Source organism: Tetrao urogallus, assembly GCF_951394365.1.
Source record: "Tetrao urogallus genome assembly, chromosome: 8".
Taxonomy (NCBI): domain Eukaryota; kingdom Metazoa; phylum Chordata; class Aves; order Galliformes; family Phasianidae; genus Tetrao; species Tetrao urogallus.
In genome coordinates, this window is record NC_136821.1 from 22,873,388 (window position 1) to 22,888,329 (window position 14,942).

General features: G+C 34.3%; 1 protein-coding gene across 1 annotated transcript in view; it reads left to right on the forward strand.

Annotated features, from left to right (window-relative positions):
• ITGA4 (integrin subunit alpha 4) overlaps positions 1-14,062 on the forward strand; it is a gene marked incomplete at both ends in the record, with an annotated part of 31,258 nt that extends 17,196 nt beyond the window's left edge. Inside the window, 13 exons of the mRNA XM_079539421.1 lie at positions 2,542-2,691; positions 3,279-3,355; positions 5,912-6,062; positions 6,750-6,848; positions 7,269-7,348; positions 7,705-7,791; positions 9,026-9,116; positions 9,808-9,915; positions 10,705-10,824; positions 12,144-12,263; positions 12,769-12,867; positions 13,046-13,165; positions 13,970-14,062. Coding sequence (XP_079395547.1) covers positions 2,542-2,691; positions 3,279-3,355; positions 5,912-6,062; positions 6,750-6,848; positions 7,269-7,348; positions 7,705-7,791; positions 9,026-9,116; positions 9,808-9,915; positions 10,705-10,824; positions 12,144-12,263; positions 12,769-12,867; positions 13,046-13,165; positions 13,970-14,062 — 1,395 coding nt within the window. The remainder of the gene's footprint in view (positions 1-2,541; positions 2,692-3,278; positions 3,356-5,911; positions 6,063-6,749; positions 6,849-7,268; positions 7,349-7,704; positions 7,792-9,025; positions 9,117-9,807; positions 9,916-10,704; positions 10,825-12,143; positions 12,264-12,768; positions 12,868-13,045; positions 13,166-13,969) is intronic.
• Positions 14,063-14,942: the final 880 nt, after the last annotated feature.

The following is a 14,942-nucleotide window of genomic DNA, read 5'->3' on the forward strand; positions in this document are numbered from 1 at the left end:
CTGCTGAAAAATAATTTGTTTTGTTTGCAGTGGCATCACATAATTTCTGAAGTAAAATATTTGTGTTCAATAACTTCCACAATTGATACCTTTTAGTTCTGTTGGTTATTCAGCTTTCTATAGGCAGGCCAGGGGGCCTGCTATCTCGTCTGTCAGAGAAAATGTGCACAATAATCATCATCACATTAACAAAGTAGGACATGAGCATTTTTCGACTTTTTTTTTTCACCCTTTTATGTATGATGGACGTAAGCCAGTTTGTAGCAACTAAGTGGGTATGGTGTGACATACGTTTTCCATGGGAATAGGAAGAGCACTCGTGGGAATTCCATGAATAACTTCAGAGCTAAATGATGTGAAAAACATGCACTGTACCTACAGACTGATCTGTATCTCCCTACTCCTCTGCTCACAAAAGTGAATCCTGTACAAATCTATGCTCTGCTGGGAATCTCAATGTCTGTCTTGGACTGGATTAGTGTCATGAATGTGGTTTCCATTCTCTGTCTATAAAGTTGTAGGGACAACTTTGCTGTGGAAGGAAACTACTGGTAGAATTGCTTGAGAGGAGTAGCCACAAAGACAGCAGTGCTGGCACAGTAGTGGGCAGTTGGCAGGAGGTTCTGACTTAGAAATGAGTTAGTACAAATATAGTCAGTAAGACTCTAACACCAATAGTAGCCTCTAAGCCCCTTAGAGAAATGTAGTACGCATGCTTGGTATATCCCTCTGAATGATGAATGAAGGACCCATCCTAAAAGTAAGAGCTGCAGTCCAGACAAAGACAATGTTTTTAAGGCCATTCTGTGAATAAGAAAAAAATACAGTGATTCAATCTATCAAACATCTTAGAAGCTAGCCCTCTCCAGCAAAAATTTGGAGAGCACTCAAGAAGCATTTGAAGTCCTAAGGTACAATCAAACAATAAAATCTACTGGATAAAGAGGAATCACAATTTACTAAACACAGGAAAAATTAAAAATTATCTCCTGTAAGGCATTACCTAAAAAGGAAAGTAATTCTTTATAGAAATATTAAGGGCAGGGTATATTTAGATGTAAGGAGAAAAAGGATAATAAAATAATGACCTAGCTTGCCTGGCCTTTTCTTTAAAATCCTTGAGGTAGCAATTTCATGACCTTTTAGAACAAACATCTGTTAGCATGACTGATGCAGTTGATCCTGCACAGAGGCTGGGAAATCGACATAATCTTCCACAGCTATGAAAACCCTGCATGTATTTTTGACTCTCTCTCTTTTACTCCTGTTTTGTTGATGACATCATTGGACGCTAATTCTTCACGATAAAGTTTTGAGTGGAATGGAAAGCTGGTGTTACCTCCTGGAAAATTGCCTAGATGCATCTCAACTGGTAGTTGCACCTAAATGAATGTTTCTTAAAGGAGCAGTGCAAATTGCCCACATTCTTAGAAGGGTTGTATAAACTGAGAGAGGACTGACTGACAGCTTGTACAGATTGCTGTACCAGCATCAGCATGTATTTGTGTAGGAAGAAAGACATGATTAGGCTTATCATCTCCCATAATCTATCATTAACATCTTTTGCTCCATACAGCTCAATTTTTTTCCAATTTTTAATTAATAGCATTAAAGCATCACCATCCACCCACTGAGGTTTCTGTAAGAAAACTTGTGTGATGCTTCTAAAATTAAGTGTAAATGTCTGTCAAGCACAGTTCTTACAAGAGACCATGTACATTTTATGTATTTTAAGCAGAGAGTAATTAATAGCCAATTAGTATACTGAAAATAATATAAAGCAGATGCAGAGAAGACCCTGTGGAAAATTATGAATTAGATTTCATGTGATTTGGTGAAAGCAAGCTTGCAGCTAAGAATTAAAGTGGTGGACGTGTGAAAAGACAATCAGTGTCTATCTCTTATTCTTAGGGAATAATTTAGTCAGGTTTGCTCTTGTTAGTTCTCAGTGCTTCAAGCTGTTCAGATTTCACAGGTAGACACTCTGAGCTCTGATCTCCAAATTCTTGCACAGTTGAGGTTTCATATGAAAACAGTGTACTTTATTGAGGAGTTTAATCTCCTTAATATGGAATTGGAAATACAAAGGCAGAAAAATAAAATGTCACTGTGAACAGATTTAGTGGTACTGGAGGAGAACTTTTGATTTAATATGGAAATCTCCATTGGTCTGTTTGACATTATCCCACTATTCAACTTTTTTGCTTTGAGTCTACTTTTACCTGCTTTCGTAATTCAGTAGAATAAGGCAGTATTGTTGATGGATCACTATTCAATTAGACTTCTTCTAATAACATAATGTATTCTGAAATGCCTGATGCTACCAATGAGTGTATTATGGTTTTCTGCATTTTTTATTAACTCTTTCATTGATGAAGACATCTGGAAAAATATTTAAATCATATGGCATAGGAAATTATTTTATGTGTGAAAAAAACAATAAGTGATCCTGTTTTACTTGGTTCTAAGGCTCCTCATAATTTCTAAAACATATGCATACGTGTCTATATGATTAACTTATTAGGTTTCCAATTTTCATAGAAAGATGTAAGGGATATCTTGACTCCTGTACATGTTGAAGCAAGCTATCATCTGGGGCAACATATTCTACAGAAAAGAGATACTCAAGACTTTTCTCCACTCCAACCTGTTCTTCAGAGGAGGAAAGAAAAAGATATTATAAAAAGCAAGGTTAGTGTGTGATGTCTTCTTTCAAAAGCAGTAAGTAAACATTCACATTTTAATCTTCAATGAAAAGAAGCTTCAAAATTTTGACACGCTTTGTTTTAGGAGTCACAGAATTAAAGACAGGAAGTTGCTGAATGTAGTGACAAATGATCTAAATGTGCTCTGTGGCGTACTGATAATCAAGGCACAGACACAAGCAACTCTCAGTATCTCTGGTCTCATCAGACCTGCAGTTTGATAAGTAAAGTTTGTGTAGTAGAGCTTCTCTTGCAAGAGTTACTGTTGTATCATGGAAGAGACTTCAGAGACCTCAGTTCTGGATCCTCTAAAATGCTCTGCCCTTTTAATGTACTACTTTTAAAATCAGCTGAATATGAACCACTGGTTTAATGGTAAGAGGTTAAGCATGAGAGTGGAATGCCTCTCTGTAGCTTTTGGTGCACGGAATGTGTTTGTAAAATAGCAAATCATAACCTATTCTAGGACCAAGGGCCATTAGCCAATTCTATATACATGGTAACAATGTGATACGTTCCTTTTTAAATGCCTTTTTTTCCTGTTTCTTTGGTTTTGTTTTCGGTCTTTTATAGTTTGTTTTTGCAAGAATTTGCTCCCAAGAAAACTGCTCTGCTGACTTGAGAGTTTCTGGAAAAGTTGCTTTTCCAAAGTAAGTATAGAATAGATTTTATCTAAATTGTTCTTTGTTCTCTTGAATGTAATTTAAATGAATTTGCAAAATTAGACTATGAACTCCCTAAAAAATATATAGGAAAGAAAACTGAGTTTAGTTGAAGAATATTAAAATCATAAATCTTCCAGGAAATGTAACAGAAATGTACCTAATTGAAGAACTATTCTTGCATAATTAGAAGACTTTACAGCTCATAAAGTAGCATCAGTCTGACAAAAGTTTACACTTGTATTCATGCTTCATACTAAGAAAAAGAGCAGATAAATTGACAATCACAGTTACTTCTGCAGCTTTTACAAAGATGCTGTACTTGCACTGTACAAGAAAGATTCTTGAGTTTTCTACTAAGGCCTTTCAATTACAATGAGTGGCTCCTTCTCTTCCTTTGCCTAAGAATATCACCATCTTCAGTTTTATACTGCTGAGATGGTTGAGTATTCTGCAAGGTTTAGCTTCTTTTTCTGTTTATGAATTAGCTTACAGTTTCAAAAAATAATTTTGCTTGGTGATATTTTTTTTTAATTTACAACCTGGTTTTCTTTGAGATCTCCTTTAATGTTTCAGTTTTTCTCATTCCTTCCAATTAGATATCATGCTTAAATCTTGTAATTATGCAATATCATTAATTCACTTTCAAAGTATTTAAATAAAATTACTATCTTGAAGAATCTCTGTAACACCAACCCATTCTTCGAGATATATATTCACTGTCATCTTTAGAAAGTTTGAAACTGTGTATCCTCATTTGCATTCAGCATAGATATTCGTGGTTAGATTTTAAGTTTAATTTTATCTTCACAACCTTTTTTTTAATTCAGTATTACACTTTGATGTAATGAAGTGAGCTGATTCTATGCAAAAATGAAAAAACAGTACCTGTTGTGAATCTCAGGTTGTTAGGTATTTTGTGCGAGAGTTGGATTCTCTTGTGTAGTTTATCACTTCTAAAGTTTAAAGTTAATTGTGCTTTAATCAAGATACAAGGTTTCTCTCACAGAACATCCTCAAATGACACATAACAATGACAGGTAACACATAATGCTGATTAATCACACATGGATGATCCTGAGCACAAGCTCTTTCATCTTCATAGATTTCAGAATAAGATTACTGTATTTTTTCCTACTCTGACATGTAGCCTATTGCATGAGTCTAAAGCCCTTTCATTTTCTTAAGCTTTCAGGTTTTTTTGTTTAAGTGATCATAAACTTTTCAGAAGAAAATTATTGTGCAGCATTTATTTGTGATGCTACCAATGCGATTTTCTGAGTGCCTCAAATATCTAAGAAAGGAAAACAGATTACAATGTACCTGCTTAGCATTAGGTACCGGTAGCAGCTTTTCAGTGTAAATAAATAGGCTAAATATCTTGATAAAGTGTGAAGTATCACCTTAAATTGCATTGTGCCCCTGGTATCTCGATTAAAAACTAGTTAGCTGTGAAGCATTAATTTATTTTGTTTAGACAGAACGCATTCATTATCCTCAAACAGCAGAGCAAACACTTTTAGTCTTAAAAGAATGAATTCAAATAGGGATATTGATGTAATGCTTCACTTACTTGCCTAAGTCTTCTACACTATCACGTATTGTTTAAATTGCTCAGATTTTGGCCTGCTCTGTAAATTTCTAGTCCACATCATGCATTCTTTAATGAAGAATGAAATATGATTACCAGGGAAAAGCTCTGGTTCAGCTTTGTTGTTGTCCCAGATGTGCACCTGGTGCTTTTGTGTATTTCTGTGTTAAGCTGGGAGGCATCTTTGTGACAGTGTGTTGTTAATGAGCTTGGCTTTAATGCATATGAGAGGACTGAATGGTAAGCATATAACGAGTAAAATAATTTTAAAATTTAACCTAAATTTAATCAAGCTACTGAAATGTTAACATTGTGTTTCTCTTTAATTCGCTTTTGTCTTGGAACCTATCTGCTTATGCAGTGCTTTTACCTTCTGTTGCTTGTCTAAGTGCCAGCTTCTTTCCCAAAGGTGTTCAGTGACTAATGCTTTGGTTTCAAGCCAGAATATCTGATAAATGTCTATTTCTAGGCAACGCTTCTACAAGTCTTAATTAAACTTTAATGTCAAGCTGAAGTTTACTTTTAGACATTCACAGGGTGTCTGTACTTGTAACGTGATTATAGAATATCACATAGATCATAAGATAGGCATGATCACCTACCTTCCTTGTGACCTTGTCACATTGAGCAGATTTTGAAATAGCACCTGAAAATAATGCAGTTGGAGCACATTGCTATTCTATTCTTTAAGAAAAAGCCCTGTCCTGTAAAAGCCAAGGTAACACCTTTCACATTAATAGCCTCAGGCTTTCAAAGGCACAGTAATGAGCTGACCGTCATCTAACTGTTTTTTTGTATCTTCAGGTAAGAGGACTGAGAGAATGCCTTAATGATTTCCACCTCAGCCTTTTTCAGAACCACATGAGATTAACTAAAGGAGCAGGAGAAAAAATGTTTTTGCATATAAACTATATAGGCAATTATTTTTCACTGGTACTATGATTATTTTATAGGCCTCATGATAAGAAAATGTACCTTGTTGTTGGAAGTACAAAGACGTTGTTGTTGAACATTTCTCTGCACAATGCTGGAGATGATGCATATGAAACTGTCCTCCACATTCAGTTCCCTAAAGGCCTTTATTTCATCCGAGTTCCGGACTTGGTAAGGTCAAGAAAATCTGCCAAACAGTAATCCTTTGATATTCTTATTTCTCAGCCAGACGTTTTCCAAATATGGTGATGAATTGTTGAGCTTCTTCAGATACTGAAAATTAACTCCTTGCACACACATTCAGAAAGCTGGCAAAACTACATCTGAAGTTCTTAGATTTCAACTTTTCTAAACCACAGAATAGGTGTGATTTATTCAATGTAGATTGCTTTGAAATCATTTCAATGAGATGTGGTAACAATAACAAGAAAAGATTGGTTTCTAAATATATTTCTGTATGTTATTGCAACTTTTGGTCTGATCATGTTTCCAGTGATCACAAAAAACTCTTAAATTGGATCTTTTCCAGTCTTATGAATAAATCACAGACCTAATTGTTTTATTTTTCTGGTCTCTTAAAATAACATCCCACAGATCCCACAGTGCTCTGTATAGAATGACCACTTAAACACCTCAGTTTCTCTGATGACAAACAGAACTTAGGTAATGTGATGCATTAATCAATGTAAGGATATGTGAAAGAAATCATGAATAGTACGATTATTCTGTATATTTTTGAATAGTGTTATTATTGTGTGTATTTCATCATTAGAAAACAATTTAAGTCTGTGCATGCAATTTGAAGTGTCTGAAAGTAACAGTTTTATTTTAATCATTAGTAATTTTCCTTAATTTTAGGAAGAAAAACAGATACACTGTGAAGTATTAGACAAAGATATTCATGCAGTGAAACTTGAATGCAGTATTGGTTATTTGTATGTAGATCAAAACTCAAAGGTAAGCTATGCCTAAAGTTTCTGCTTCAAAAACACTCTTAATATGTTAACAGGATTCTCAGAAAAAAAAAAATGTTCTGCAAAATCTTTCACTCATTCCAAACTACTGTTTCTTGTAACATTGATATCTGCTTGAATATTCTCTGAATAAATTCATTAAGGGACAACATTCTTTTCATTATATATCACTTGATGGTGGTTGGCTTCCTAGACAAATAAGTTGACTAAGGCTATGAAGAATTTTTTTAGACTAGAAGAGTGGAAGATGGAAAAAAAGTGTTTACTTAGGCCTTAATTTTGTTCTTTAGAAAAAGCAAGAAAATCCAGATGAGCTTAATAAAATATTTTGATTAAAACTGTGTTAAGATATACTGGCATTTATAAAAGGATTTTGGGTGTTTGTTTTTTTTTTTTCCTTCAGCTGGATTTCAGTTTCCCTTTGGATGCAAGCTCTTTCACCAGAGCAGATGACGACCTCAACATCATCATTAATGTTAGCTGGTAAAGTCTAATAAAAATTGCTCACTTAAAATTATTCCTAGCTTTTCAAAACATAATTGATAAAACTGAAAAGACTTACTGAAGCACAACTGCAAGAAAGCACATCCACTGCTAACTCTTTAGAAAAACTGAAGTTACAAAAAAAAATAAAAAAAAAATCACAGAAAACAGCTGTTTAAGCAATAAGCAGGTTTATGCCATTATAAATCTCTTCTTTTTTAGTGTCTGATGTGCTGTTAACAATAGAATGTTGGAGCTCTTAAGAAGCTGAAAGATGATTAGTATTTGTTTATAGAAATAATGTATAGCATATGATAATGCATTCTACACTAATTTTTCACTCATGGTTTTTATAGCAAAAATGAAGATGAGAACGTGTTACTGGATAACATGGTAACTGTAGCTGTACCTCTGAAGTATGAGATTGATTTAAATGCTCATGGGTAAGTCAGCTCTTGCTATCCCTGCATATCTATAAGACTGTTGTCTAATATCTGTTCTGAGTTCACAAAGCTTTAAAGCACAAGTGTGAGGTAGCTGAAAAATCCTGGAACTGAGATGGTACAGCTACCCTGGAATCCACCCCATACCCTTCTAAGCTTCTGTTTCTACTGCTATGAGATGAGATCAATATCTATGGTGCTTTGAGCTTGTCTCTTAATTAACTGGTATTTCTTAAGAACTAGAATATTTTTTATAGAGTTATTTCTTTAATAAGAAGTGTAGTGCTACTGTTCCATTTTCTTTAAACAAAGTTCCTTGGAAATCTGAAGAACTGGGCAGGAAGTTTACTTCAGTTTCTACAAAAAATTTGAAATACAGTGTGAATGAAGCACTGGAATTCTGAGACTTTAAAATGTGTGGTTTCTCACTTGTGTGAAAAACCCCACTGAAGGACATAATCATGCACACAAAATCATGAAAGAATCTTGAAAACCTGCACAAATGGGGTTTTATACACTGAATGTGATAAATGAATGCTAATCTAAGAACAAAAATAGATATTCTATCAATTATTCCAGTAACAGATGGCATCAGTTACTAACTCTAACACAGTGAGTTTTGCAGCTGTATTTTACTTGGCTATCCAATTAAATGTCTCAGGAATAAAACAAAGATATATCAGATTTTTATAGCAACTTTCTCCTTATGCCTTCTTTTCTTAATCCTCTGGAAAAAATAGTCTGGAGTTCTGAAAATGCAATCAATTTTTGAAAACTTAAGATGCAGATGAAGATAACAGAACTGAAAGCCCACTGTTAAGGAAATAAAAGGTGCTTCAGGTGGATGCTGAAGAGAAGAACCATCATTTCTCACACCATTGTTCATTCTGTTCTGTTGATGCTTTTTCAGTGTGAAACTAGATTGTGATATTATGTATGCCTCAGACTCCTTGGTTTACAGGGACCATGCTCTGGGTTTGTTGTGGCACATTCACAGAAAATAGTTTTTTGTGAGCTTTTGTGACCTTTTCTGATTTATCTGCCTTGAGTAGAAATAGTAAAATGGTAGATTTCTACTTAGTGTTCCTGGCTTTACCTAACTAAAAGCTTGAGTTTTTTTTTTTTTTGTTTTTTTTTTGTTTTTTTTTTTTTGCATCAGCTCTGTAAGACATCTCAGAGAAAAAAGTTATGCTAATGGTATATATCAAATCCATTAACTTCTAAACTGTTGTAGATTTGTAACACCAGCTTCATTTGTTTATGGAACAAATGAGAATGAAGCATCAGTTACGTGTATGGAGGAGAATATCAACTTCACTTTCCACGTAAGTGCTTTTCTTTGTTACTCTATTATCCTTGGTTTGAAGAGCAATGTTTAGATTATCAGTGTATATTAAAACCAACTTGCATGGTCAGTAAGTTTTTTACAAGTACAAGGGCAAAAAGCAATTTTTAAGCATTAGATGATGGAAAGTGGTTGTTAATCTCTCTTAGAACACTTTTTTTTTGCACCTGGGCAATCTTCCACTGAATGATCAAACAAGATGATACTTACAGACACAAGATTGAAAGTGGTAGAGCAGTTCTGACTTTCCATTTCTGCTATTAAGAAACAGTTATTAAAAAATTGTCTTATGCAAATGAAACTAGGAGCTACTTACAAGAGAATCAGTAGGTATCAAGATTTGTCTCCAATGGACTAACAATCAGGAAACAGACATAAGTCTCTTACTTTTTCCTGGAGAGCAGTATGTATAACCTCGGGGCAGTCATCACAGATAGGCACCACTTACTCACTGGGTTCAGGGAAACAAAGTATTCTGTAATCCTGTAGAATGAATTAAGCAACCTTTATAAACGTTAAAGCTCCTAGGAGAATCCAGTTTCATTTTCATGACAGCATAACAATGTAGGACCTATCCTGTTCTGTGAAGTTCATGCATTCATATACATGTATTTGTTACTTGAATAGCTACCTTGAATCAGAGCTTTAAACATAACATTCCTCCCCACAAGGTTATCAATGCAGGACCAAGCATGGCTCCAAATATAAATTTAGAGTTAATGATACCTAATGCTTTTCCACCCCATGACTTCAAATTATTCAACGTTATGGATATCAAGGTAAGCACACATTATTTAATATTTTACTATATCTCTGTGAATTCAGTGAATACCAGAAGCGTCGCAGGACTTAGGTACTAAGCATGCATTCAATTTTTATTCCTGTCTTTCAATCCTACCTAATACCTTAGTTCTTAGTAGAGTTCCACTGAGTTCAGTTAATCCATCTGTGCGAAGCCTGATCTTTGGCATGCATTTGTATTTTTTTTTTCCCCCCCTCAATTCACTCCTGCTATTAAGCAGCAAAGTGTGTGGTTTTTTTTAATTTGAAAAAAAAAAAAAAAAAAAAGGAATTTCTGCATTGAACTGCTTGAAGACTTTAGTCCATCCATCAGCCTTAGTTATTTCATATCAAAACAGAAAGTTAGAAAGTTTGTTGTTATGCAGAACATACAGTACACATTCCTTCCTTTGTAAAACATTAATATTCATCAGTTAAAAATTATCAGCTAAAACAGGGTACAACAGATGCCTCATGTCTACCATGTCTTTATATATGCCTACAGTTATTGACTTAAAGGAGCACAGAGTAACTCCAAGACCCTTTCTGGCTTATTATATTTTCTTCTCCAAGTGCTCTGTATAATTCACCATAACAGGGAAGTGCAGGAGTATGTTAACTATAGTGAAGCAGGTTGGATAGGGCTAGGATGATCTTCAGCTCCATATATTCAACAAATCTAAAATTAAATGCTATCTTTTTCTGAGCTTCTTGCTTTTTAAGAACTCTGTCTTCCGTCAATTATTTGATACTCAAAATCAAGCAGTGATTGTTATTTTTATTTCCAGACAACAGTTGGAGAATGCTCCTACAATGAATATCCCAGAAACTGTAATGCAGTAGAAAAAACTGAAAACATATTGAGGGATGTTGTCACTTTCTTTTCAAAGCCTGCTAAAAGACAAATGGTAAGATCTATCTTTTAGCATCGCTAGGAAATGAATGAGTCTTAAGATGGTGCTATATATCTTAAATAATGAGGTTTCCAGTGCAGGCTTCCAAGCATTGGTGCTGGGACCTGTAATACGTTCGACATAGTTGTGATTTAGTGAAAGAGGTGAGAACTGAGGGGAGAAGGTTGATTAACATCATTTCAATGTTGGTATGAATGATAATCACCTACAACAAACTGCAGAGGCGTTATTTAACTGAATGAGTGGGCAAACTGAACAGCAGATGAAATTTGATGACAAACTAAGAATTATGCATACAGGAAAAAGTACTTACATGAAGTATGCAGATAAATGTTCACTACCTTTTTCAACAGCAAAAAACATCACCAAAGGCAAGCAGTATTTATGGTGGAACTTCTTACTGAGGGATGTTCTGAATGCTAAAAATATAAGCGAGTTCCAAGAGAGGTTATAGAAGTTAATGGGACTGAAAGTCATTGAATATTACTGAATAAACAGAAAATCATTTCTGGCTCAGGAAGCTCACTACTAAATATAGTTGGAAGACTGAGGACATCACATGTGCCTGGCCTGTTCAGCTTTATCCCTGTTGGAGTTCAGATACTTGATTGTGTAGTCCAAACCAGAGTGAATGTTCTAGTGTTACATTTTGAAGGGTTTGTTCTCACTGAAATCTCAGTGTCCTAGAGCTTGATAATAAAGTATAGCTTTAATACTCTCTGTTTAAAAGAAACTTGACCTATTTAAATATTTTTATGTGAGGTTTTAAGCAAGCACATTACAGGAATATCAATGACTTCTCAAGAGTAACCCTGTGCTGAAGTATCAAAAATATTTCTTTCAAATGAGGACTTAGGCATTGAGGTCTTGGACAAAAAATACAATCATGTGAAGGCTTGCTTTTCTTTCTTCTTCAGAATTGAGGGAAATAGCACAAGCTATAGCTGAATAGTTTTATATTTCTGATGCCAGGTATCATAAAGCCATTGCCATATCTCATTTCTGAAATACCTGTAAAGCCATCCATACAGCCAACTAGCTACAATTGTTATTTTTCTCTAAAAAGAACAATCTTCTAAGAGAAATGACCTGTTGCATTCTATAAATATTAGGTTGTTGCCTTGTACTGTTCCTTCATCACCAATGATGAACAATTCATGGGTTGAAAATGAGAGGTGTCAGCTGAAAGCTACAACCCCTGACCTTTCAAGAACAAACATGGAGCTTTTGTTTTACTCATTTCCTGAGTGTCTCTAACATTAAGGATATACAGCGGATAAACTCAAGCTTTTATCTTTCCGTCCCCTCTACAGTACTGTATGAAAAATGACAGCCTTTGCTTACAAATACATTGCAAGCTTGGAAACATGGAAAATGGAAAAGAAGCAACCATTCAGTTGCACCTGGAAGCTACTCCTTCGCTTTTAGAAATGGTAAGACATGAATTTTTCATACTTGAGAGGCATGTTTCAAGGCTTACTTGTATTATTCTCTCCATCTAATTTCTAGATATTAATATTAGAACAAAAATAGATACTACATATTCTCAGTTTTCAGTTCTAGGTTTCAAGGTGATATATGAAAATGCAAACCACTTAAACTAAAACACATCTTTATCACTTTAACTATTAGTATATATTACTTTGTCTATTCTGGCTGGGTTATGTGGAATTTAATTCCAACTCGTAATTGTGCTTTTCTAAGAAAAGCAGCATGGATTTAATGTTGAGTAAAACCCAACCGGGCTCCATTCCAGGTTCTGGTACTAATTTATTTTGTGATTAGAAAAAGGCATAAAAATGCCATGTGTGTTTTTGTGAGATTCTGTTTCTGTGAGCAGCTGTGTTACCATTTTTGTTGGTTAAGAATTAACATGTTGAATTAAAAAAAAAAAATATATATATATATATGGGATTTTATGTTGCTGTTTAAAATCAGGATGATGCATCTACACTGAAGTTCGAAGTAAGAGCGACAGCCTCACCAGAAAAGAATGCAAAAGTTATTGAACTACAGAAGGACAAGCAAGTTGCATATGTAAGAATTCTCTTACTGAATTTATGATAAAATAGTTAAACTAGGAAAGAAAAAGCATCCTATATAGATGTATGCACAAACACTGAAGACAATCATTATTTAAGAATTAATTCATTTTTCCAGTTATTAGCATCTTTTGGGAAAAAAAATAACATTAAACTTATTTTCCACCTTTCAGGTCTATTTGGAAGGAGTGCACCACCAAAAGCCAAAATACCATGTCACTGTATTAATTATTGGAATAGGCTTAATAGCTGGTATTACTTTGTTTTTGCTTCTTTCACTTCTATTATGGAAGGTAGGTTTTCAGTATTTCTCCATTGTTCTCAAATTAGGATTTCACAGTTTTGGAGGATCTTTGGATTCACTAATCCGGCTTAACAGATAAAATAATAATTTATTATCTGTCCTTTCTAAAGAAACATAACTCCTAATACAGTGTGTTTTCAAAAATACTTACCCATTTTCCTTCGTTTTATCTTATACATATTCTACATTTTGCATTATTCAATACTATAAACCCCTTCCCAATTTTTTTGTGCCATCTAATGATTTATGTAATTAATTTAATATAAATTGAATTGTTTTTGTTTTTAATTTAACACCACTTTTAGCACCACTTGACACATGATCAGTAATTACCTATAATATAGTTGCTTGTCAGAGTAAAATGATGTAAACTACTATATAAATGCTAAAATATCATGTACACAATGAACTAAGAAAACAGTAAAAGAAAAGCTGCTCTACCATGCAGCTAAAATATTGTTAGCTACCTTTACCTGCATGCAGACTTTATCATTTTTCCCGGGAAGTGTACAAATGAAACAGATTAAACTGGAATGTTTTATTACCATTTCACATTTTTTAAAAACACTGAATTCTGTGGACAGTTCGGTCTGCTTGTTCTTACTCCTTGCGTCAGGAGAGCATTAAAAAGCAGCTCCTTCTTTTAATTGATGACTACCATTTGATTAATTAGTATGACAAAACAATGACAAATACAATCTGTTCATAAGCACTATAGATAGATATTTTATTTTAGTTACACTGCTTAGATTTGATGACATACGTGATTTTGGAATCTGTTGATGTATTTCAGATTGGCTTCTTCAAAAGGCAATACAAACCAGTTCCTCAGGACATGAATAGAAGAGACAGCTGGAGTTTTACAAGTGGCAACAAAGATGACTAGGAGGACAAATAAAAACTGGTTTTGAAATGAAGAATTTAAGGTTTGGGTTAATTCACAGGAGAAACACCAGTGAAACAAAAAGTGGTCATGAGTTCAATTGCTCTTACAGAACAACCCTTTATTTCCTAGATCTGTATTGACATCTACATCTTAATGTTCAGTTATTTTTATAATGTGAAAATGGTAAAACTATTTCTGTTTATAAGTCTTACAATTATATTTGAAAGACCATCTTGGTTTCAAACAGACAGCAGAACACTAAAGATAAAGAGAATAACAATTACTTACTGGAACAAAGATGTCTCAGAATGTAAAGTGTGACCAATCCTGGAAAATAAGATCTCAAACATTAACATGAGTTGTTTTATGCATTTTCAAATTTCAGCAATCTTTTGATTAGGCATTCAAGAAGAAATCCTCCCTCATCCTGGTTTGGCAGTTTTACAAGGGTACATTAGCTTAAATCAACAGAAGGACCATAACTAGAATGCACAGACATAGAAAACAGCTATCGGAAGCTCTCTTGGGCTTCTAAAGGAAACCTCAAAAAGCCTTGGCTTCACAGACACAGCTCTACCGTATCGGAGATACTTAGTCAGGCAAGCCAGAGCCAGGAAAGCCAAAGGTAGATTTACAACAGGGAATTTTGTGTGGTAGCCTGGACTTGTAGCACAGAATCCTCTGTCAGCTGTAGAAAGAGTAATGTATAGGAGATCATAAGTTGTAGCCATCTGTAACATGGTACTTGCAAAAATGACAGAATTAGTTGTTTTGTCCTTTCCTCAAATACCAGTGCCATGATGTTTTGGATTTCTGCAGTAAAATATTTCTATATGATGGGGGTTTTTAAAGTAAAATATTTATTTTTATTTATTTGAAG